This window comes from Neofelis nebulosa, chromosome 7 (assembly GCF_028018385.1).
Source record: "Neofelis nebulosa isolate mNeoNeb1 chromosome 7, mNeoNeb1.pri, whole genome shotgun sequence".
Lineage (NCBI taxonomy): Eukaryota > Metazoa > Chordata > Mammalia > Carnivora > Felidae > Neofelis > Neofelis nebulosa.
The window spans coordinates 45018722-45045160 of NC_080788.1; the positions used below are offsets into that span (position 1 = coordinate 45018722).

General features: G+C 34.2%; 1 protein-coding gene across 9 annotated transcripts in view; it reads left to right on the top strand.

The window, feature by feature from the left end:
• ICE2 (interactor of little elongation complex ELL subunit 2) overlaps positions 1-26439 on the top strand; it is a 65088-nt gene that overhangs the window by 19133 nt on the left and 19516 nt on the right. For 7 of the 9 annotated variants that reach the window (XM_058740651.1, XM_058740653.1, XM_058740650.1 and 4 more), the window contains 8 exons: positions 2417-2554; positions 3145-3261; positions 3436-3595; positions 4468-4649; positions 11129-11170; positions 12536-13529; positions 14535-14710; positions 19212-19341. In XM_058740651.1, the coding sequence (XP_058596634.1) occupies positions 2417-2554; positions 3145-3261; positions 3436-3595; positions 4468-4649; positions 11129-11170; positions 12536-13529; positions 14535-14710; positions 19212-19341 (1939 nt within the window). Of the gene's footprint in view, positions 1-2416; positions 2555-3144; positions 3262-3435; positions 3596-4467; positions 4650-11128; positions 11171-12535; positions 13530-14534; positions 14711-19211; positions 19342-20935; positions 20981-26439 lie in introns of all 9 variants that reach the window. The other 2 variants (XM_058740657.1, XM_058740655.1) reach the window with 2 other exon arrangements.

Below are 26439 nucleotides of genomic sequence, written 5' to 3' on the forward strand. Positions count from 1 at the left end.
ACATGTATGATACTATGTTTTTCCTTTCTGGCCCAAAATAAAATTAGGGAGCTGAATCATTTTCACCTTTCTTTGTAATGATAAATCTGTATTGTGTACATGTATATGCTTTTGGTGTATTTAGTTTTCAAGATATTTAGAGTGTTAAATAACATTCAGAGGTTGGGTGATGGGAAATAGCCTGAATCTCTTAACCTCATAGCTGTTTTTCAAAGACAAATAAATTATTAAAGCGTCTTAAATGTATCAAATAATGATTCTTTAGTTGCTTAGTACCTACCAGTTATGAAATACCTTTAATAATATATAGTAATGGGGGCACCTCAACTGGCTCATTTGGAAGAGCATGTGATTCTTGATCTCGGGATTGTGAGTTCGAGTCCCACATTGGGTGTAGAGATTACTAAAAAAACAAAATGCTTAAAAAAAAAAATGGGGTGCCTGGGTAGCTGAGTAGGTTAATTGTCCCAACTCTTGATTTCAGTTCAGGTCATGATCCCAGGGTGGGATTGAGCCCCATGTCAGGCTCTGCTGAGCCTGGAGCCTGGTTAAGATTTTCTTTCTCTGTCCTTCTCTCCAGCTTGTCCTCTCTATCCCTCTCTCTCAGATAATAATAACAACAGCAACAATAATATGTAGTAATCTATCTCGTTATAGGAGTAAAACTGTGTTAGATTTTCTGTGACTCTCTCTCTCCCTAATTAGTGAATTCAGTAAAACCCTGTGAAACATCCAGTAGAGTTTTACCAAGAAAGATGTGCCAGTGAATATCCAAGTAGAATAGTTTCTGTGTCATACAGTTCTTATATATTGCTTACCTTTGTACGTATGTTCAACTTCTTATAATGACTGCCATAAGATGGGAATGTTAGGGGTGGAAGTTAACTAATATAAATAAGGAACAAAGATTTTATGCAAATTTCACTTTGCAGTTGACTAGGATTTTAAAAACAAACAGAATTTTTCCATATTAACCCACATCTACCTTAGTTGCAAGTATATCCTGAATAAAATATCAAAGTCAGCATTGAAAAGCATGGATTGAGGGAGAAAATGTGAAAGATGGGGCAGTAAGAATTAAATAAGAGGAGAAGGGGATATGAAACTAGATGAAAAGATAGACTGGAGTAAAGTTACTGATTTGTAACTTGACAAATTTCATAAATGTCTGAAGTGAAAGAGGATATAAAGATATTACAAAGATATGCTTACTGCTAATTACTCTTATGATGTAAAATATATTCTAAAAGGTTCAGATTAGATTAACAGGAGAAAAAAACTAAGTTTCTTAGAAGATGATATACATGTGTTTTGTGGGTTTTTTAAAAAATACTTATTTTTGTGAGAAAGTGAGCGCGTGTATAAGAGCAGGGGAGGGGCAGAGAGAGAGGGGGACAGAGGATCTAAAGCGGGCTCTGTGCTGATAGTAGACAGCCCAATGTAGGGCTCAAGCTCACAAACCATGAGATCATGATCTGAGCTGCAGTTGGACCCTTAATCAATTTAGACACCCAGGCACCCCTGTGTACCTATGTTTTTTAAATTATAACCCCACTCCCACGCGAAAGTGCTGTGCATGTTTGAGTTATTTACATGTTATCACAATTGTCATACATTCTGCTTGAGTAAAGCTGTGAATTTTATTTCCTTGTTGATCATATTTCCTGCTAAGTTATTAGTATTTTGAAAAGTTTGGAGAGAAGAAAATACTAAATACTCCATCATTTATAACTTTTGTTATTTACTTAGTTCTTAAAGTTTATTTATTTTGAGAGACAGAGAGTGGTAGGGAGGGGCAGAGAGAAGGAGAGACAGAATCCTCAGCAGGTTCTGTCCTCGCAGTGCAGAGCCTGATGCGGGGCTCAAACCCACAAACTGAGATCATGACCTGAGCCTGAGATCAAGAGTCAAATGCTTAACTGAGTGAGCCACCCAGAAACCCCTGTTATTTATTTGTTTAGATTGTAGATTATAGTGGTCTGTGAGATAACTACTTTGTTAATTTATTGTGCTTGGGAATCATTAGTGTATTAAACTTATTTATTTCTCATTAGTCATATAACTGCTTTTATTGCAGGAAAGTGTGTTGAAGTTTTCATGTGACTTTATTTCCTTGACAGTTTCTTAAATAGCACAGAAAATATGATGCATCTTTTCTATTTTTAAATTTTAATACAGTTGCTAATTTTAATATTTTTAAATATCAACTTTTAAGAAATTAGGTTAAAAAGAATAATGAAAAATTAGAGATTAACTAAAGGAATATACATTATGCTTTGATTATTGGAAGTTTGATTAATGAGATGAATTTAATATTTCAATGAACAATTATATAGTCACATGTAACTAAGTTATTTTTGTTTTATTATTGCAGATGTATGATACAAATGATTGTCTCTTAATTTCTATTCCCTAGAAAATTTTAAAAGCTTGCATTGAACAAGTGAAAAACTATCCAGAGTTCTATACTCTCCATGAAGTCACCAGCTTAATGGGATTCTTCCCATTCAGAATAGAGATGGGATTAAAGCTAGAAAAAACTCTTCTCGCATTGGTAAGGTTTACCAATGAAAGTTTAAACTTATTTTTGTCTGAAACATCATCTGTATTTTGCAGACAATATTTATGTTTAAATTTTGAACAATAATGAGATAGAACTTTTAAAATATGCAATACAAATGGGTCTTCTTTATTTTGTGGATAACAGTCCTTGATATTTTTTAAAATGTCACTACCAACTTTATTTCTTGATTTTCTTTTCATTCCCACCTTTTGTAATGTTCCTAAATGCAAAGAAGGTAACCTTTTTTCTTTTAAAGGTTTTTATTCACAATCATTGGAAGTAAGTATGGGTAAAGAGGATATTTTAGAGTTTCTGTTATATTTGTACCTCATTAAATGAGAGGTTAGAATTTAAAGTGGTAAGGAAGATTACATGGCACCCTGGTCTTGGACCTTCTTTGAAAAGAAAAACCCATGTATGCAGATTTTCCAGCAAAATCATGGAAGTCTTGACTTTGAGAAGGTCCTAAAGTAGAGTGAAGTATTTTAAGTTGAGGGTTTCATATGCTGAAAAGAATACTTGTCTTAGGGGAAAAATACGTAAGATATTTGGAATAAGACATTCCCTTTTTTCTTACTTAGGGCAGTGTAAAATACGTGAAAACGGTATTTCCCTCAATGCCTGCAAAGTTACAGCTCTCAAAAGATAACATATCTACCACTGAAACACCAGAAAAAACAGCTGCAGCTATGCATTACGTAAGTAGAAAAGTGTTTTTGAATTTTCCTAAGTAATCTTCTGTATCTCATAAAGTACATAACCATCTTACTGTTCTAAAGTCCCCTAGTGGAATGTCTCCCTTCTTTTTGGTACTTCCTCAAAGAAATTTCCAATAAATATAATCAAGTAACAAGTTGTATTTTGTTTTTCAGGATATTAGTAAAGATCCAAATGCAGAGAAGCTTGTTTCAAGATACCACCCTCAGATAGCTCTAACTAGTCAATCATTATTTACCTTATTAAATAATCATGGACCAAACTACAGGGAACAGTGGGAAATTCCAGTGTGTATTCAAGTAATACCTGTTGCAGGTTTGTGATTTGCTGTATCAAGTAACGCTCTCAAAAGTGGAGTTGGACCAGTTCTATTTCAACTATCTAAACATACATGATCATTTGTCAAATTAAAAAATCTTAAGTTTTGATTTAAGGAGAATGTGAATTTTACACTTATACTTAGTAGAACTTTTAAATAATGCTACTCTAGAATTGATACCCATGCATGAGTTCTTAGGTCTACAGAACCCGTACTCATTTTGTGGGGTGAAAGAGAAAAATAATTACGGTTTAGAGTAGCCAAAAATACTTGCAATAATGAGTTTCTTCTTTCACTGAAATGAAAGGAATGCAGAACTTTATTAGATAGCCTCAGATGGGTCAGTTTCCAGACTTATTTACGTGTCTGATACTGGAATTCAGAATGAAAATAGGTCTGTACTTGTAAGCATAGGATAGTCTTTCTTTGGACAGTCAAGTTAATATCTTCTAGAATTAATATTATTTTGTGTAACAATTGTAGTAAATACAGAACTGTGTCTAATGAACAAAACTACAGTTTAGAGCTAAATGTAATATATTATCTGTGGTAAAAACTTCGTCACTTTTTGGAACTAGAGTCTTGTAAGAACTGAGTAATAATGACAGTAAAAGTATAACAATAAAAAGGAGAAAAGCTTTTTAAAAATCTGTTAGAGAACATTTTTCTAGCCAAATTCTCTCAGCCTTAAATCTCTAAAGATCACAAGCTCAAGAGTGGCAAATACATGAGACATGTGCTACCACTTTCCTATCCTATATTGCTTTGTTTGGTGATCTTTCTGCCCTGTATCTTGTTTGTTTGTTTGTTTCATTTAAATATAACTACTAGAAACTAATCACCCTCTTTCTTCTGTTTCTGTTTTAAGGTTCAAAACCTGTTAAAGTAATTTATATTAATTCACCACTTCCTCAAAAGAAAATGACAATGAGAGAGAGAAATCAAATCTACCATGAAGTTCCATTAAAATTCATGATGTCCAAAAACACATCTGTTCCAGTTTCTGCAGTATTTATGGACAAACCAGAAGATTATATGTCTGAAATGGAAGTATGTAATGCTTGCTTCCTTTTTTTTTTTTTTTTCAAGAAATGTACTTGTTTATCCTTTTGAAGCATAAAGTTTTACTGCAGGTCTTTAAATCTAATAGTTAAAATACAGGCACTATATTGAAACTTAAAATGGAACCCCAAGTCAAGCTAGACTTTGAGCAACTAATTTAACCTCCCTCAGCCTCAGTTTTCTCCTTTTGTAAAGGAGAGATGATAATACCTACTTCACAAGATTGTTGCAAGGATTAAGTTTGATATTACATGTAAAATGCTGAGCACAGTCTTTAGTGTATATGTACTAAAAACTTAGTGGTGGTGGTAATCATGATAGTGGTTTTATTTAATTGACTTCATTCATATTCAGGAGTTCTTAAGTATGAAAAGGAATAGATGAGTTTGATTGGTGCAGAAAAGTATTTGGCCAGATTGTTAATTCTTTTCAGTACACTCATGAGCAGCGTGACCTTAGGCAAGCTTTCTAATTTCTCTCTGTATATGGTTTGCTCATCTTCAAAATGGGTTTCATGAGGGTACCTAACTCATAAGATTATTTTGGATTAAATGAGTTAACACACATAAAACATTTAGGACAATGCTTTCCTCTCCATAAATAGTACTTTTATTATTTTGTGTCCTTAAAAATATTTTCCATGATTCTTAAAGTAAGACATTCTGTTTAGACAAAACTTTATCCACTCATTTTACAAATATTTATTAAGCAGATACTGTTCTCTGCACTCAGCATACAGCAGTGAATAAAAATAAAGTCTCTTTTTCTCTCACAGCTTACATTAGTGATGGAGGATGCAGATAAAAGCATAGCAAACAAGCAGGTTGTGATAAATCCTATGCAGAAAAATAGAGTAGGTTAAGGGGAAAGAGATGGGAATGTGTCTATTTTAAATTGATGATCAGGACTTTTCCAATGACAAGAAATATGAACAGAGACCCGAATAAAGTGAGAGAGCAAACAAAATTAGAAAATAAAATTGAAAATGTTTTTTATTTTATTTATACCTAAGAGCTCATACTATCTTGAGGATATTGGCCTTCTGGGTTTCATATTTGTTTATATGTTTTTCTCTGACATTTGCCTTTAATATATTTATGGTGTAATATCATAAAGCACTTCCAGCATTTCTTAAGTTTTCTTTTTATACATTTTTTAAATATTTTCTTACTGTTTATTTTTGAAAGAGAGAGAGACAGAACATGAGCGGGGAAGGGGCAGAGAGAGAGAGGGAGACACAGAATCCAAAGTGGGCTCCAGGCTCTGACCTGACAGCACAGAGACCAACACAGGGCTCAAATTCATGAGCAGTGAGATCATGACCTAAGCTGAAGTCAGAGGCTTAACGGATTGAGCCACCCAGGTGTCCCTCTTTTTACACATTTTTAAATTTTTTTTTTTCTTTTTTTTCAACGTTTTTTTAAATTTATTTTTGGGACAGAGAGAGACAGAGCATGAATGGGGGAGGGGCAGAGAGAGAGGGAGACACAGAATCGGAAACAGGCTCCAGGCTCCGAGCCATCAGCCCAGAGCCTGACGCGGGGCTCGAACTCACGGACCCCGAGATCGTGACCTGGCTGAAGTCGGACGCCTAACCGACTGCGCCACCCAGGCGCCCCTTTACACATTTTTAAATCTACCTTATACTTGGTGTGAGGTGAGTGTCAGGAAGTAACAAGTGCTGTGAAGAAACATGAAGTAGGTTAAGAGGAAAAAAAAAGTAACAATAATTTCTTTCTGTGATAACAAACGTTGGACCTTTATCATTATTGATAACAATGAAAACCGCTGGACAGAATATAAAATTTTCTTTCTTAGCATCATCAAAGAGCTAACAAGACAGTGAGGAATTACAATGAGGGCTGAGATAGTAGAGAAGACCAACATCCAGAGAGCCAAGTCTGTCACTCAGAGAGTCATTTTTGCCCTGAATGTTATCTGCCAGTTTTGAAGAGGCAGCAAAAAATGAACTTTGTTTTTGTTAGGATCACAGGACTAGGGTGAAAAAGTCAGAGTTTAGTTTTCTGCCAAGGGCTTGAACCCTACAGGGCTGCACCCCAGGAGCAAGAGTGAACTAGAAATAAATTCACTTTCTCAGAGATTGTAGCCCGAGTTTTCAGGCCTTAAACTTGGATTCAAATGCTTTTGGATTGCTAGTGTCTCTAGACACCTAGTAAGAGCAAATGAAAATAATTCTTAAAGAAACATAATGTCATTTTGGGCCTCAAATTATTTCTACCAGTAACTTTTTAAATAAAGCATCAAGAAAACATTTAAAGATAACTGAACCCACAAGGAGAATAGGTACTATGAGCAAGAACCATCAGAAACAATGACCATAGAAATAGACTGAAAAATAGATCCTACAGTTATCAGTCACAGATTATTAGCCAACTCTGTTTAACATACAGCATTCAAAGAAATTAAAGCCATGCTTGAAAATTTTGATGAGGAACTAGAAACTTCTGAAAGAGTAGATTTGAAAAAGAACTAAAGAAAAAATTTTAAACTGAAAATTATAGTAAATGCAGTTAAGAATTTTCTAAGTGGGGTTATTAGCACATTAGATGAAGCCAAAAGGAGAATTGATAAACTGGAAGATGAGTCTGAAAAGACTATCCATAATAAAGCACGGACAACAGAAAGAAAATAGAATAGAGCAAGAAATATAGAGGATATAGTGAGACCATTTAACACATGTAGTTCTACCCAGAAAGATATTGTAACAGAGATAATTGGACCAAAGCAATAGTGGGAAACAAAAAACCTCTTAAAAGCCACCAGAAAAACGAAAGGCACATTACTTGTACAGGACTGAGAGTTAGACTGGCAAGTAATTTGCAGTAACAACAAGGGAAACAAGAAGACACTGGAAACAATATATTGTGCTAAAATAACCCCTACACTAAAATTACCTAACCCATGAAAATATCCGTAAATAAAAAAATCAAAGATATTTTCAGATAAAAATTGACTTTGCTACCAGCAGATTGCCTCTGTTGGATGTTCTTCAGGCACAAGGAAAATAATCCCAGACAGAAGGAGCATGGTAAAAGATGCAAGAGGGAATGAAGAAAAACAAAAGTGAAAATAATGTGGATAGGCTCTAATCTGTAGGTGAGTACAGGGACACTCAGGAAATTAAGAGAGTTGTGGGATGACCTGGGCCCTAAAAACTCTAGAAACTAACCAACTAAAGTTCTTTCCCAGACAAAAGCCTTCATTCAGGCTAGTAGTACAGTCTATATTGAGCATAACAAGGACATTAAAGGTAAGGAAAAGAAGTTTTTCTATAGCTGAGGACGAGGGGAATAGAGAAAGCAGATTTCAGAATGTATTTAAGATTTTACACACACACACACACACACACACACACACACTTATATACATACATACATACATTCATTCGTACATACTTTGTAGAGGAGTGGAATATGAGCTTAGAGCCATGAAGCTCAGAAAGCTGACTTGGCCTGCCCTCACACAGGATTGTCCAGGAACAGGAGAATCCATCCAATTTAAAGAGGAACAACAGAAGAAGATTGTTGATGGAAGCTCTTACAAAGGTATTCCAAGAAAAGAAGATAATTGCTATAACATTTCTGCAATCATCTGAAGAAAGATGTACCCACAAAACATGAAATGGGTTCATCCTTTACTATAAAAATCTCAATTCCAAAAATGTAGCTCAGAAGTACATGAGGAGGGGTGCCTGGCTGGCTCAGTCAGTAGTGCGTATGTCTCTTGATCTTGGGGTTACAAGTTTGAACCCCACTTTGGGTATAGAGATTACTTAAACATAAAATCTTAAAAAGAAAAAAAGTACACTAGGAAAAGAGCAAAATGTATGTGCAAAGTATTCATTCCAGCACTATTTGTAGTAGAAAAAGATTGGAAACCATCCACATGTCCCTTAAAACGGTTTTGATTAAATAAACTGTATGTCTTCGACAGCATACTGTGCAGCTATTAAAAAGGATGAAAAAACTATAGACAGGAATCTACAGAGTGATACCCAAGATATATTGTTAAGTGAAAAATGCAAAGAAGACGACATTTTGTGTAATGTACTACTATTTATTTATGAATGGGGAAATACAAATATATACACACATAAACTGACTTGCTTATATTAAAAAGAATAAAAATCCTGCATATAATAAACCTAAAACTGGGAGAAGTATGGAACAAAGTAGGGGAAAGCAGGATATCAACTAGATTTCTCTAAATGTACTTTGTTTTACACTTCTGACTTTTGAATCACTTTTGTTTTATGTCTATAAAACGAATTTTTAGATTGTTATAAAAGCCAACCTAAACTGAAATGAAACAAATTAATCCACAATATATCAAGTTAGTAGTTTAACCACTCAGTGAATTATTTTAAATGATTTGAAACTCATTAATTTGACCATACATCCCAAAAGATTTATATCCTAAGTTCAAAAAGAGCTGCCAAAAAATCTTAAACTGCGTTTAGTAACCATATTGTTAGTAATGATACTACTTTTGTGATTTTGAGCATGTTAGATAATTTCCATGGTTCCTTTATATTAGGAACCAAGAATTTTGGAGATAGGAGAGATAGTAAATGCCAATCAAAGAAGTTAAGTAAAAGCCCTGTAATAATATTGGAATAGTATCAAAAACATGCCAGAGCCACTGAAAGGTTTTCTGTGGACCAGAGATGTGTCAGTTTGACATGACAAAGAATGGCTGCAATGGAATAAAACATAGAAAATATGTTAAAACCCATGAATTCATAATGATAATTTTTTAAAAAGTACTAGTCACCTTTGGAGGGTGTTAGTGCATAAAGTCATGCTAAAAACTGGTTTAAAAAATACCAGATATTTGTCTTACCTTTCAAGTGCAATCTATATTTAGGGTAATGATAGAATGTGATTGTCACCATTTTTCAGCTAATAAAATAGTGAATGAATCTAAACAGTGATCATCAGGGCACCTGGGTAGCTCAGTCGGTTGGGCGTCCAACTTGATTTTGGTTTAGGTCACGATCTCACAGTTAGTGGGTTCGAGCCCTGTGCCAGGCTCTGTGCTGACAGCATGAAGCCTGCTTGGCATTCTTTCTCTCTCTTTCTCTCTCTCTCTCTCTCCTCCCTCTCCCTCTCTCTCTCTCTCTCTCTCTCTCTCTCTCTCTCTCTCCTCCCTCTCCCTCTCTCTCTCTCTCTCTCTCTCTCTCTCTCTCACACACACACAAACACACACACACACACACACACTAAATTTGTGAACAGTGATCATCAGTAATGGCTGCTAAAATTGATCAGTGAGGTGTTTCATAGTGGGTAGATTAAGTTGAGGACCCTTGATGACTCGATAGATCAATTATAGTATCACAAAAAGAAAGACAACCAGAGACATTATTAGCCTCCTGATTGAAGTAGAAAGTACACAATACTACCATATTCAGGTTAAAAACAACAACAAAAAACTGCCCGAGGGGCACCTAGGGACTCATTCGGTTAATCATCCAACTCTTGATTTCAGCTCAGGTCATGATCTCACATTTGGTGAGTTTGAGCCTCTCTTTTTCTCTCTCTCTCTGCCCCTCCCCCGCTTGTGCCTGCTTGTGGGCACGCAAGTTCTCTCTCAAAAACAAATAAATAAACATTTTTTTTTAATTAAAAAAAAAATTGTACCTGAATCTAATCAAGCTACTAGGTTGTTTTAATAGGAAATTTAAGGGATAGAAGAATGTGTTAAGTGATATCAGGGAGATGCAGAAGTTAAAATCCAGAATTAGAAATTTTTGTAGGATAACTAATTTGTTTTTTTTCTACAAATATCTGGTGATGTGGGAGTTGGTAGAGTATGGGAGAGAGGCATTTGACAAATCAAAATTGACAGATATGTCAACCAAATACAGTGTAGGGATCTTGATCCTGATTCCAGTTAACAGTTGTAAAAGACATTGATCAGGCTGGGTAATTTTAACACTGATTAGCTATTTTATGACATTAAGAAATTATTAATTTTTATTGATATAATTAATGATATGTTTTAGAGAAGAATCCTTTTACAGCTACATACTGAAGTATTTACAGATAAACTATATTTAAAATTTTATCTAAGTTTGTTCTATTAGAGATGAGACCATTGTTTTTCAGTTCATTGATTTTTTTATATTTACTAAATTTCTTCACTTTATTATTATGATTATAATAGTATTATTTTTCTATATCTTGAAAAGGCTGTGAATGATATTTCCGATTTTTAATGTCTAGTGTTCTATTTTTGTTGCTTTTTAACTATTCTGCAATTATTTTAATTCTTTTATCCAATAATTGGGAATGTTTTTTAATGTCTAGGTGCTTGGGTTTATTGTTGTTTATTTACATTTTTCTTAATGATTTCCAATTTTATTTCCTTCTAAACAGAGAGTAAGATCTTAGCAGATTCTGCTTTGTGCTATATTGATATTTTCTTTGTATGTTAATTTATAGTCCATCTTTGGAAATGCCCCTTGGATTCTTGGGAGGGAAAAGGTATATCTTTGCAGTCTGTGTATATGTTTCAGTCATTCATACATACTTCATTTAATATTATATGTACTTTCTATATCCCTGTTTTTACTTAGAAATAGTATATTATTGACCAAGTACAATTGTATTTCTGTCAGATTGTCCTTTTATTTTTCAATTTTGACTCCATATTTTGAAGTTATTTGGCATGTGAAAAATCATTATTAATGGATTTCATCTTTTTTCAACATAGGATTCCTTTTTCTGTCTAATGTTTTTTGCACTGAATTCTGCTTTGTTGAACACTTAATATTGCTATCTCTTATCTCTGTTTCTTGATGTTTGTCCCATTGTTTTGTTTTTAACCTTTCTGTGTAAGAATGCCTCATGTAAACAGCACATGGTTTACTTTTTACTTTTTTACTAAATCTGGTGGCCTATTTTAATAAGAGCTACTGTTTACTGAGAAGCTCCTTACTATGTACCAGGGACTATGGTAAGAAACTTTTTATATACAAGTTCTCATTTAATCCTTAGAACAAATCCAAGAAGATGACCCTCTTATCACTATTTAGAGATGAAGAAATTGAGGTTCACAGAAGTTGAATAATTGACATAAGTTGTTCTTTCTTACTACATGATTACTGTCAGAATATTTCTCTCTCAGATCCTAACCTGTATGGCTAGTGGGTATGTATAGCTTGTAACCAAATTTTTATGGTATTTATCTAAAGTCCTTTGCCAGATTGAGGAGAGATCTATTGCTACTTGGGGAGAGGACAGTTTATTCTTGAATAAATTAGACCTGTTTATAGTTCTTCCGTTACCAAAACAATACATGAAAAACTATAACCTCAATGATTTGATGTCCCAGAATACAATAAAATCATTTCCTGTCCATATTAGAAGAGTTGTTTTCTCTGAGTAGGTGTAGAAAGTCATTGTTGATGTTAGGGATGCATTGGAGGCTGGTGACACTTCCCCAGCTGCGGTAGAAAGCAGCTTCCTCACAGGGGCAAAGAGGCTTTCCTCCTGGTCACCTCATTACAGTGTATATACAGTGGGTATCAGTGAAAATTCTTTGCATTTCTGTTTGGCCCCACATTTGTTCTTTGTGGTTCTCTTTTCGATTAGTGGAAATTCCTTTTGGGATGTGGGGGTTCACAAATTTGTCTTTATTTCATCAACATTTCAGTAGGAAAGTAAGGTTGAATCAGTTAGTTGGTAGTAGTTTATCATCCTCTTAAGCAAGAACCTTTCAGAGCCATTAGACATTTCTTTCTCCTTTTAAAGAGCATGAACTATCTATGTGATGTGTAGAGGCATTAAGAGATAGGTGAGGACTGTCCTGGAATATCTATTAATAGTTTACCAATATGTTTTCTTAAGATGTCTTATGAAGTTAATGAGTGCCGAAAAATTGAGACCCTTGAAAATTTGGACCTGGATTTTGATGGTGACGTCACAGAACTTGAAACTTTTGGAGTAAACACCACCAAACCATCAAAGTCACCAAGTCCAGCAAGCACTTACACAGTACCCAACACAACAGATACCCCCACAGCTCCCAGCACAGCAACCACATCTGTGGCACCAACTGCTCCAGACATTTCTGCTCATTCTAGAAGTTTATCTCAGATTCTGATGGAACAGTTGCAAAAGGAGAAACAGCTCATGACTGGTATGGATGGTGGCTCTGAAGAGTGCAGAAATAAAGATGATCAGGGATTTGTACCATGTGGTGAAAAGGCATCAAATCCTGAGAAGTCTTTGGTGCAAGATAGTGACTTGAAAATGTCTGATTCCTTACAGTTAGAAAGTTCTACAGAAATTGAAACCTCTAATAAAAATGATATAGCTACTGATACAGTATATGCCCCTGAAAAACTAAATATTCTAGAGAACACAGACAATTCAAAGGAAAAGACTGTTACATCAGAAGCAGTGAGAAGTGAAGATGTAATTCTTTGCAATAGCGATACAGATGAAGACTGTTTAATCATTGACACAGAGTGTCAAAATAATAGTAATGGAAAGACAGCTGATGTGAATTCTAATTTAAATTCTAAACCAGCTAGCCCCAATTCTTCTTCCACACAGGCTTCTGTAGGAAACCAGACTAATGCTACTTGTAGTCCTGAAGAGTCATGTGTTTTAAAAAAACCTATCAAAAGAGTATATAAAAAATTTGATCCAGTTGGAGAAATTTTAAAAATGCAGGATGAACTCCTAAAGCCAATTTCCAGAAAAATACCTGAATTGCCCTTAATGAATTTGGAAAATTCTAAACAAACTCCACCTTCTGAACAATCCTCTGCTCCTTCAGATGCCTCTAGTTGGCCAAAGTCTGTTTGGCCTTCTGCGTTTCAGAAGCCAAAAGGACGTAAGTAAATATTTACAAAGACCTTTGTATTAACTGTTTTGCCTCTTCCTTATCCTTCAGTTTTTCTCCCGCATTCCCTCACTTTATCTGTTATAACCTGTCTCATATATAAATATATATATATATATATTTTTTTTTTTTTTTTGAGAGAGAGAGCGTGCAGGGGAGGGACAGAAGAAGGGAGAGAGAGAGAGAGAAAGAGAGGGAGGGAGGGAGGGAGAGAATATATTAAGCAGGCTCCACTTCAAGCACGGAACCTGACACATGCAGCTTGGTGTCACAACCATGAGATCATGACCTGAGCCGAAATCAAGAGTCAGATGCTCAACTGACTGAGGCACCCAGGCACCCCCTGTCTCATAATCTTTACATCGTCATTGAGATTTCATTTTTCAGTGTACTGTTTATCCAACATGTACAGTGGCTACTGTAGCTGCAGGTGATATGGCTCACTGGAATGATGAAGGGGAAGTGATCAAAAATAATCATCAACATTTATGAGTTCAAAATTTACTAATTTGTGGTGTCAGACCGGAGTTTTATACTTTTTCACATTCTGAGATAGATATAAAGTTGTATCTCAGCTCTGCCTGAGAAGTCTTCCCAGAGTTGTTAAAAGGCTACATTTTTGGTCTTCTTTTTCCTCTGTTGTTTGGTGGGAGGAGGAGGAGGGTTGATGTAAAAATTTTTTTTCAGTTGAAAAGCAGGTTAAGGAAAATGACATCACTTTTTTTAAAACTTTTTTTCTTCTTGCTTCATATGTTGTTTCACTAATTTAACGTTGGTGTTAATGAAGGTAGTAAAAGTTTTGACTTCAGCTCTTGGCTGCAGTTCCTGTAAAAGTAAACAGAAATGGTACTAGTGTGAATGTTCAACTCAGAGAAATAGAAAATAAAGTCGATAGAAACCTAAAATTAGATAATGGAATTATTTTATTTTGAATTATGATGGATAAAGAGCTAATGTATTTTAAAATAAAAATGAGAAATATAATTATTTTTAAAGGATTGCCATATGAACTTCAGGACTATGTTGAAGATACAACAGAATATGTAGCTCCGCAAGAAGGAAATTTTGTTTACAAGTTATTTAGCCTGCAAGACCTGTTGTTACTTGTGCGATGCAGTGTCCAGAGGATAGAGACCAGACCACGTTCTAAAAAACGGAAGAAAATCAGAAGAGTAAGTTGTTACCTCGGGAGTTAGGATGTGGTAGTATAAGTAGATAATCAGCAAATATTTAACATGCCATTGTTATGAAGTTTAATTTTAAATTGTTGGTCACTCTAGAATTTTTCCAGGTTGAGCTGAGGCTTTTTGTTTATTGTTTTTTTAGTAAAATACTGAAAGCACTTTTAATAAGGGAAAATGGAAAGTGTTAAATATAAAATTCATGAATGCTCGTAACATTCTTGCATGGAATTTATAAACTTTTTGAAAAATGGCACCATCATAGATTTGACCTAGGCTGGCACATATATTCCTGCTTTCTGTGAATTTGGAGTTCCACTATGACTTATTAGCCCCTTTCTCTCTTACTTTGGGGATCTTCTTGACTCATTTTAGAAGTACCACATCTTGAGAGGTGTGCTTTCACACACATTTGAAGTCTTCCCAGAGTTGTTAAAAGGCCACATTTTTGGTCTTCTTTTTCCTCTGTTGTTTTTTTTTGGTGGGGGGAGGAGGAGGAGGGTTGATGTAAAAATTTTTTTTCAGTTAAGAAGTTCTTACTACAGTTTGAGTAATTGGTTCTTAAATAGTTTTCTGTATTTGATATTTGAAGTTCTCTTTGAGATTAGTTTGGTTTTTGTGTGATCACTGAATTCTGGTAAAGAGGAGCCTCTATATTATAATTGATTATAGTGATGTCTTTCATTTTTACATAAGAGAATTTTTTCTGTTGTGTACATTTGTCATTTTGTGTGTGTGTGTATTTTTTTTTAATTTTGATGTCTCTGTCTCTTGCTTTCTAACCTACCTCCTAATAAGAATCCTTAGTGATCACTTTAAAATGTCATTATAGTTGCAGCTAGGAATCAGGTGATCAAAATTAGTGATGCTTTAGCATTGACCCTTGTGGATCAAGTCCCTGATTACTACTTTGTCATATTAAGGAGTAACTGGGAAAAGGAAGGAAGGAAGGAGGGAGGAAGGGAGGTGGGGAGAAAGAGAGAGAAAGAAAAGAAAGGGAGGGAGGAAGTGCCAGCCTTTCCAAGCTGCTAATAGCAGTGTCTATCAAGAAAAAATTCTAGGGGCACCTGGGTGGCTCAGTCGGTTGAGCGGCCGACTTCGGCTCAGGTCACGATCTCGCAGTCCGTGAGTTCAAGCCCCGCGTTGGGCTCTGTGCTGACAGCTCAGAGCCTGGAGCCTGTTTCGGATTCTGTGTCTCCCTCTCTCTGACCCTCCCCCGTTCATGCTCTGTCTCTCTCTCTCTCAAAAATAAATAAACATTAAAAAAAAAAATTAAAAAAAAAAAAATTCTAAAAGGAACCCATCAGGATCTAGGATCTTTGTCCAGCAGAATCTAGTGGACTTGGAGGATCTTTTGCTTGATGATACTGTTCTCCTTTGTTAAACAGAAGGAAGACTGTGAATAAATTTTTTAATTCTTTTCATAATTTGGTTTTTATCAGTGGTTAAGACTTGAAATTTTAGAAACCAAATGGTTTTGAATTAAATGTATGTAGTAGTGTTTTTTATAAGAGAAAGTCAAGGAATGACAGAATACTAAAAATTTTATTTTAGTCTGCTCCTAAATAAAGGCTAATATTCTCCAAATTAAAAGATTTTACCTTATTTGTTAATTTTTTCCCTTCTCGTGTATACTTAACTGTGATCAATTTAATGGCCATAGCATGAATGTCTTAAATATGTGTCAGTGCTATGGACTGTGTTTTCAGTGTTTTATTTCTGTAATTTTTACTATCTCTCTGATTTATGTGGGAGCTAACCTCATTTCTTTCACTTTCTACCCTGTGAACCCTTAGCACTTTGTATTGATCTCCCAGCTGCCGGCAGTTAGTAACTATCGATGTCCAGTATCTCTTAAGAAAGAATAGCTTTAGGGATATATTGGGTACCGAGTTAATTCTTGAAACAGACAACCTATTAAGGACATTGTCATTCACTTGACTAAAATGCAATTTGTAAATATTGAGACACAACTTTATAGGAAAGAATTCACTCTTCATCAAAATATATCAAAATAGTCAAGCCCCAAAGAATATCTATAGCCTTAGATATAGAATATAAATAGCCTTATATTTTTGATTATGTCAAAACCAGAGTAAAATTGTAAAATTTTCAGTGAATTCTTATCATATTGTACCTTTTATTATCTGTAATAGTTTAGTACACATGGTTAAAATCCCTTACTAGAATGCATTTCCCTTGGAATCATGTCTGACTTACTTGTTTCTCCCAAATGTTTTATATCCTAGAAACACAATAAACAGGTATTCTATAAACAAGAAGAATTGAGGGATGAGAGAGAAGAGGGTGTTATTAAGGAAGAAATTATTTAAGGGAAATTTAAGCACTAGTTTGAGAAGTTTTAAAGTAGCCCTATTTAAACTCTAGGTAAGAAAGCATTCTCATTAATATTTACTACTTAAAAACCAACTTGTTTAGATAAAGCTTTAAAATACCTAAAATCAACCTCTGATACTAGCTATTAAGTACCTATTTAGGAATTTATGTAAAAGTTTAGAAAGGTTTATATGAGTAACTGGAAGACAGAACCAATAAAAGCTTTCATTTGGGGAAAATAGGAGTTACTATTCAACATAGAAAGGAAGAGTAAATATAATTTTTTCTTAATTTTCCTATTTATTTTGAGAAAGAGAGTGAGAGAGCACACTTGCACGTGAGTAGGGGAGGGGCAGAGAGAGGGAGAGAGAGAATCCCAAGCAGGCTCCACACCACCAGCACAGAGCCCATTGCAGGGATCAAACACACAAACTGTGAGATCATGGCCCGAGCCAAAATCAAGAGTCAGACAGTCTACGACTGAGCTACCTGGGTGCTCCACTAAATTTAATTTTTATAGTTTGAAAACTTTGTATTTAAAATTTCACTTTAATTTTGGAATAATACCATAAAATATCCAGACTTTTCTTTCCCTTGGCTTCCTGGAGATGGCAGTAGAATACACACAAATTAAAACCAGATTCAGGACTTAGTTTTATAGATACGGCAGTATTATCAAGGAAAATTTACTCATGATCCAAAAAGAGTATCTTCTCTATCAATTATTCAACTCTTCTGTAAACTGACTCTGTCCCTGAGCAAATTTCTCAACCATTTTAACCTCTCCTTCCTTATCTCTAGCTTATCGTTGCAACTATAAGCAACTGTCAATGTGGACTACCAATTGCCAAAGAATTATTATATAATAAAACACTTTTAGCAGTAAAATTATCTTTATCACAGTGTAATTTGTTTTTAAATGTGAAGACACGTAGGAGCCTTATACTTGAGGTTTGGCCCCCTGGAACAAGAGCTTATTAAATATGCAAAACCTAAAGTACAGAATTGTTGGAATATTATATTGTGCACTTGAAACTAATATAACACTGTTAATTATACTTCAATTTTTAAAAAAAGAAAAACCTTGTTCTTCATCTCAGATTCTGCATTTTAACAAAGCTCTTCCCCGGGTTATGCATATGCACTTTGAAATCTAAGAAACACTGCTTTAAGAGTTTTACAACATTCAAAGGTAATCTTATGAACCAAGCTTACTGTTAAGAAAAATTTTACTGGATTTGAATTGTTCTTACCACCATCATTGTTCCAAGCACACTAAATTTGCCACTTTGCGAAAATCAGGAATTCTGAAACATTTATGAAATATTTTCAAGTATATGAATAGTGACAGCTTAGTATAGTTTCAAAAGTACTAACTAGCCATATCACTTTGAATAAATTTCTTGAATCATGTATTTCTCCTTCTGCAGCTGCAAATGAAGAGACTACTATTAAAAGTAGAATATTCTTTGACAGAAATGAGATAACATGAGCATAGTGAACATGACTAACATACTATTTCAGAAGCATGTATATCTTTGCATATACTCGTTTAGACCAGTAATGGCCACAGTTATTTTACTTAATCTATTTAGTGTCCTGACCAATAAACTCTAAATGAATAATTTACCAGGTATTTAATGTTCGGAACAAAGCCTTTGTATTAATGAAGATAAGGACACTGACAGGTGTTAATGTAGGTATTAATGCCTATACATTCATAGAATGAAAACAAGCTAGTCAGAGCATTTGAGCCTGAGACCATGTGTTTAATGCTTTAAAGGGCCAAAAATTTTTTTCCTTTTTTATCCTCTGAGAATTAATAGTATAACAGTCTTTGGTTCCTAGCATCCATCTTTGAACCTTTGGGCAAATATGTGTTATAGGCTCTGTTCCCAGGTTTCTAATGTCACTTACACAGCCTGATAAAATGTGTGCATATGTAGGGAGGTATGTGGATTTGGGGTGGAGATGGGAGGCAGGTAGCTGTTGGTTCAGGATATCTTATCTGTCCACCTCAAATTCTACTGTATCTGAACGGATGAAATAAGATTACATGAAAGTATTTTGAAAGTGGCAGAACTATATAGGCAAATGTATTTTCTATGAAAAGTAAATTAATGGAGCTTTGAAAAAGCATAACCTTGCATTTCAGCAATTTCCAGTTTATGTACTACCCAAAGTGGAATATCAAGCTTGTTATGGAGTTGAAGCTCTAACTGAAAGTGAACTGTGTCGCTTATGGACTGAAAGTTTATTGCATTCCAACTGCTCGTTTTATGTTGGTAAGTTACCCAGGAGGCTTTATTCTCCTTTTTAATTCCTTTGTAAAAACATACTTTTGTTAATCAATTATAAATACTTACATTCTGTACTCTTTGTTTTCAATTTTCTTATTGTTTTAACATTTTTTTCTGTTAAAACAGCATTCCTCCTGCAGACTTAAATGGTGGGGTGTGACTAGTGAGATCAAATGTTTTCATTTCCCTCTTACTCATTGTTCAGTTGTACTTGAATGTCAACATAATCCTTTTATTTTTAAAATACTTAGTTTATTTTACAGTATAATAAACTAAAACTGTAGAGGTGTTTTCTAACAAGCTTCTTTTAAACTGTTGCTGTGAACATATTTTGAAATTTTCTTAAAATTATAATGACATTTGAATTTTTTCAAATAACATTTTTTTACTTTGTTTCTGTTTTGCTATTTGAGGGGGTGGTTAGGGATTTGATTTCTGTTATCTGGGTTCACGTACAGTTAACATACTTCACATGAAGGATTACTTACCAGTCATTATTGATATTGCTCCCTCCAAGTGGAATGTCTCATCCCATGTTTTAATTCATACCATATGTCTCAGTCCATCCCAAATATCTCAAGCTGCCCTTCTGTGAAGTCATTTCCTTCTTTTGATGTTTCAAGGTAGTCTTTTTTTCACCACTTTTATGACTTGTTACTTTGTATTGTGTTGTTCCTTTTGATACTTATCCTATCTTCCCATTAGACAGTAAGTAGTTTAAGGTCAGTGTCTGATGAAACTTTGTATTCTCATAGTGCTTAGCGTAATTCCTGGTGTGAAATAACTGTTACAAGTGTGTTTTTCTTAATCAAAAAAAGGCGACTCATCTGAAAATTTTTTCCATATTTTGGTTAATCAATATTTTGTCTTTACTGTGTAAGAGTATTAATAAGATAACTGATTTGCTCTCTCTGCTTAACTCAAAAACACAAGTGGCTAAATGTCCTATTTGGTAGTGCACTAGCCCCCTCCTCCTGTTTCATACTCAGTGCCCGAAGTTCTTTTAGTTTTCAGCCACTAACCACAATTGCAGTGTTCCTCCAAAAGACCTCTTGCCCTGAAACATACCAACAGTCTTCATGAAAGCTACTTGAAAGCAGTTACTAGCCACATCCATTTTAGGAAAGGATGAAACAAAAACTGAGCACTTAAATCCTGTTTAAAGCACGGAAAGAATAGAGACTCATGACGAAAACAATACAAAGTGGTGGGGTTTTTTTGTTCGATTTCTGATGTACTCTAACAGATAAAACTGCCATCATCTATATGGCTTACTTCATCTAAAGTATTCTTTGAAGTCCAAGTAATTATTGTCCTATGTGCTCTTTATCCTCCGTAAATCTTACCCACTTATAAGCCATTCATTTTAATTTAATGGGATGGTGTATTTGGTTTCTCTGACATTTGTTTGATGAGAAACTTACGTTGCATGGTTGTGTTTTCTTTGGGTTTGGGGATAGGTTTGAATTTTTATGTGGGCGTGAATATGTTTAAAAATGTTGTTTTAAAAGCATCTATGGGTTAGAGGGTTGTTTTTTATTGTTGTTTCATGTTGCTGTATTACTCTTTTAATTTTCAGAAAAATGTTACATCAGGAAGGGAGTGTAGGAGAAAGGGCTCCTAAGTAAGTTTTTTTTATAATTACTCTCTGGAAATACAGAAAGCAACAGTCATTTTTGTTATCGTATCTAGAATGACTGAATATAATTAAAATAAGTTATATATCAGTTGTGAAAGTGGTTTGTGTGACTCATTACTTAATCTCTTTATAGTTACACCTAATACAATGTAGACTTAGTGGTTTTGGTTTTAAGAAGAGTGTCTGTCTACAGATAGTCAAAAGGTAAAGGAGCTGTGTATGAAATACTTAAGATATCCCACTTCAGAAGTGTTTATTATTGCCCTTGACATCCAAGTAACAGACTAAATTGGAAATGAGTTGCTAGATATGAGTTACAGTATACCCTTAAAAGCTGTAATGTGTTTCTTTTCAAATATTCTGTTCTTTGATCCTCCCTGTTAATAAGTTAGTTTTCCTCACTACACTCCTCCCAGCCTCCCAAAGTACAGCTTATAGAATATTGTTGAGTATTTTTTTTCTTCTTTGGTTTATTATGTATCTACCACTCACAAACCAAGTTGTATATTATCTGATGCACTTGAAATGCTCTAAAATCATCCTTAGAAACTATTAAATACATGTGTGCGTGTATGTGTGTGTGTGTGTATGTGTGTGTGTGTAAAATAATAGAACAAAAGAATATAATAGAGCTCTCATTTATGAAGTATGTAATGTGGGTCGACGACTATATATCCATTATTGCTAATCCTCACTATTCTGTGAAATAGATGATGTTTATCTTTGTTTTACAAAGGAAGAAACTAAGGTTCTCTGTGTTTATTGCTCAAGAGTACACAGTTGCTGGGAAATCCAGAATTTATATCCGTATCTCTTCTGATTCCGCAGCCTGTGCTTTTTCCATTATAAATAGAGTAGTGGAAATCATGCTAAATGTGGGAGTGAGAAGGTATGTGTGTATGGTTACTATATATTTTATAATTGTTTGCCTGAGCCTTTTCACTTATACATAATGAACATAATAATATTTTGTTCAACTTACTTCAGGGACTGTATATACAAACCTTTTTTATTATAATTATTACCTAATATATTGCCCCAAAAGTAGACTTCTTGATGAAAATAGATAACTGCAAGACAGTGAAGGAAGATTTTGTATATTTGTGCAGAGGAAAAAGCTAGTAAGCTAGAATTAGGTGAAAATATGGAAGATCATCTTTATGATACAAGAGTTAAAGGATTTCTTATCCAAAAATTAAGCAGCCTAAAACAAAGAGCAATAACTTCTCTATACTTACACATAATTTTTAAATATCTACATAGTACTCTTTCCATTCTAAGAAAATAGAATAGTTGTAAAGTACACCATTGACTTGATGTGTTTTTGTCTTCCATTTTTAACTTAAGTATAATACACTTTCAGAAAATGGAAAGAGTATAAATGTACAAATGTACAATGTACAATGTACAATGTACAAATGTACATTTGTACAAATGTACAAAGCCAGTACCTCTGCAACTAGTACCCAGATCAAGAAGCTGAAAACTACCAGTGACCCAGAAGATCCCCAAGTAATCCTTCCCAATCATTGCCTTCTTCCTCTTCTCCATTTGTAGTCATAATTCCAATGTGATAGTCTTGTTTTCCCACTCCATACACATGGAGCCATAAAATAGTAGTTTTTTGCTTATGCCTTCTTTCAACATAATTTTTGAAATTTATCTGTATTGTTACTGTATGTAACAGTAGTTTACTTTTGTTATTTTGACATATTCCTTTGTAAGAATATACTACAGTTTATCCATTTAACTTTAGGAACCTGTCTGGGTGGTTTCCATTTTAATGGAACTCTGAACATACTTGTAAATGTCTACTAGTGCATGCATACATATTGCTGTTGGGCATATGCCAAGGAGTGGAATTACTAGGTTATGTATGCTTTCAAATTCAGTAGATAATTTCAGAAAGTTTTCCAAAATGATTGAGACAACTTACACTTATATTAGCAATATGTGAGGGTTCCAGTTTTTTTCACATTCTTGCCCATACTTGGGCTTCTCAGTTGACTTAATTTTAGCCATGCTGGTAGGTAGATAATATTATTTCATTATTGTTTTACTTTGCCTTTCTTTGGTTGTTTATGAAGTTGGACACTCTTTCATGTGATTGAGCATTTGGATGTTCAGTTTTATGAATTGCCTATTCAAACTTCTTGCTCATTTGTTGTGATATTTTTGTTTGTTTGGTCCTTCTTTATTGGTTTTAAATGTTACAGATATTTTTCTCCCACTCTGTAACTTGCCTTTTCAGTCTGTTAATGCTATCTTTTGAACTTATTATTTCCTTTACGATTAGTGCTTTCTTTGTCCCATTTTAAACTGCATCCCCCAGCAAGATCATGAAGATACTCTCCTATATTATCTTCTAGAATCTTTGATTTTTTTTCTACCCCTTCTATTTAGATATACAGTTTATGTGGTATTTTTACATGGAATATCAAGATCATATTTTCAATTTTTAGCACTCTTTTTTTTTTTTTAACGTTTATTTATTTTTGAGACAGAGAGAGACAGAGCATGAACAGGGGAGGGTCAGAGAGAGAGGGAGACACAGAATCTGAAACAGGCTCCAGGCTCTGAGCAGTCAGCACAGAGCCCGACGCGGGGCTCGAACTCACGGACCGCGAGATCGTGACCTGAGCCGAAGTCGGACACTTAACCGACTGAGCCACCCCGGTGCCCCATTTAGCACTCTTTATTGAAAATACCACCCTTTCTCTGCTGTTTTCCAATGCTACTTGTATTATAAATCATATATGTGAATCTAATTCTCACTCCCTGTATGTCCTTCAGGCAGTACCTGTTTTAAGTACTCCACCTGGAGTAATTACTTAATTTTTCTAGCTACTCTAGCTAGACAATTAACACTGTTTAAATCACTCTAGCTTTATGAAATGTTCTGTGTTGTAAAGTGAATCTTGTCAATTGGTTTTCTTCAAGAGTTTCTTGGCTATTCTTCGCCATTTGTGTTTACAAATTTTGGAATCAGCTTGTCAGTTTCTACCAACAACAGCAAGAAGGTTGGGATTTTTGTTAGCAACTGCATTGACTCAATGTGGAGCAAATTGATAGCTTCACAATAACATATCTTCTAATCTATGAACTTTGTACATTTCTCTTTATATCTTTAATTTCTCTTAGTATTTTATGATTTTGTATGTAGAGATCTTGTATATCTTTTAAGTGCATTTTGTTGGTATTTGGTATTTTTAAGCTATTGTAAATGATATTTCTGACATTTTACTTTCTTATGGTTTGTTACTAAAATATAAACTTTTTTTGCATGTTGATTTTGTATATTGATCTTCTATCTAACAACTTAGCTAAACTCACTTATTCATTCTAATGATTTAGATGTTTTAAGTAACCAATCATGTCTTCTGCAAACAATGACCATTTTATTTCTTCTTTCCAACCTTTATACCTATTTTTCCTTGCCTGCATTACCTAGCCCTTAATTAGAGGGTAAATAATGGGCATTTTAACCATATTTCTGATCTTAAGAGGGAAGGTTTTCAACATTTCACCATTGTGTTTGGTATTTTGCATAGGTTTTTGTAGATACCTTTTATTATAATAAAGAAGTTCCTTAGTATTCCTAGTTTAAGAATTTTAATCATGAATGGTTAAAAAAAAAACAAACTATCAGTTATTTTCTTCGAATTTGATGTGATGCTGTGACTTTTTTATTCTACTAATGTGACATATCCTGTTGATTAATTTAAAATGTTAATCCAACCTTGGTGCCCCTGGGTGGTTCAGTTGGTTAAGTGTCCATCTTGTTGTAGGTTCAGGTCATGATCTCATGAGTTCATGGGTTCAGGCCCCAAGTTGGGTTCCATGCTGACAGTGTGGAGCCTGCTTGGGATCCTCTGTCTCTCCCTCTCTCTGTCCCTCTCCCACTCGCGCTCACGCGCGCTCTCTCTCTCTCTCTCTCTCTCTCTCAGAATAAATTTAAAAAGAAAATGTTAATACAACCTTGTGTTCCTGCCATAAACCCAGCTTGCTCATAATATATTACTCTTTTTATATATTTGTGGATTTAATTTAATATTAATATTAATTTTGTTAATATTCTGCCATCTGTGTTTATGAGTGAGATTGGTTTGTAATACCTTGCCTAGATGTCGATATTAAGGTTATGTTTATGTCATAAAATGAGTTCAGATGTATTCCCTCTTCTTGTCTTATAGAATTTCTGTAAAGTTGGTGTTACTTCTTCTATAAATGGTAAATTTTACTTAGGAAGCATGTGAGCCTAAAGTTTTCTTTTTTGAGAAGCTTCTAATTATCAATTCTGTTTTTAAATTAGTTTTAGAGCCATTCAGATAGTTAATTTCTTGCATCAGTTTCATAGCTTGTGGTATGTGTATGCTTTTAAGAAATGTTTTCAGTTTAAATTTTGAAAAGTACTGGCATAAAGGTCTTCATACTATCTTCTTCTCTTTTAATGTCTGTAGTACCTATAGTAATTACCACATATTAGTAACAAATTTGAGTTTATATATTACTTCTATTTGACTCATTGGTTTAGAGACCTTTGTCTTAGTGCTTTCTTGTGAATTGAATATATTTTTATTCCATTTATTCCCCTTTATTAACAGAATAGTTCTTTGTTAACATAAGTATATATATACTCTTTTGCTACTTGTTTTTTTCTTTTCTCTTTTACTCCTCTTTTAAAGGTTACTCTAGAGGTGTGCCAGTACAGTAGCTCCTAGCCACAGGTGACTGTTATAAATTTATTAAAATTAAGTAAAACTTAAAATTCAGTTTCTCACTTATACCAGCCATATTTCAAGTGCTTGAAACCTGCATCTGGTTACCATATGGGACGGTGCGTGTATTTCCAAGCATCACAAAAAGCTCAATTGGAGAGTGCTACTTTAATAATTTTAACATGCATCCCTGACTTATCTCCATTAAAAAGTACTCTAGTCTTTTCTCAGACAATAGTATTTTATTTTTGTATACATTATTATTAGTATATACTTTTGATATTCATTTACATTTATTCATGTTATTTACCTGATTTACTGCTTTTCTTCTCATATTTCTAAGATTCAAACTAGTGTCATTTTTCCCTGTCTGAAGAATACCCTTTATATTATCTTTATTACAGATATGTTAGTGACAGAGAATCCCAGTTTTTATTCATCTAAAAGGTTTATTACTGTTATTATTATTGTTATTAATTATTTCAACTTTATTCTTGAAAAGTCAGCTGTCCATGTTAATTTTTTGCTCCTTTGAAAGTAACAAGTCTCTTTTCTCTGACAGACAAAATTTTATCTTCCTCCTGGTTTTGAACAATTTTCCCACATTGTGCTTAGTTTAGATTTTCTTTGTAAATATTCCTTTTGCGGTTCATATTTCTCCTTGAAAATGTGACTTGATGACTTTGAACAATTTTGGAGAGTTCTGTAATTATGTCCCCAACCATC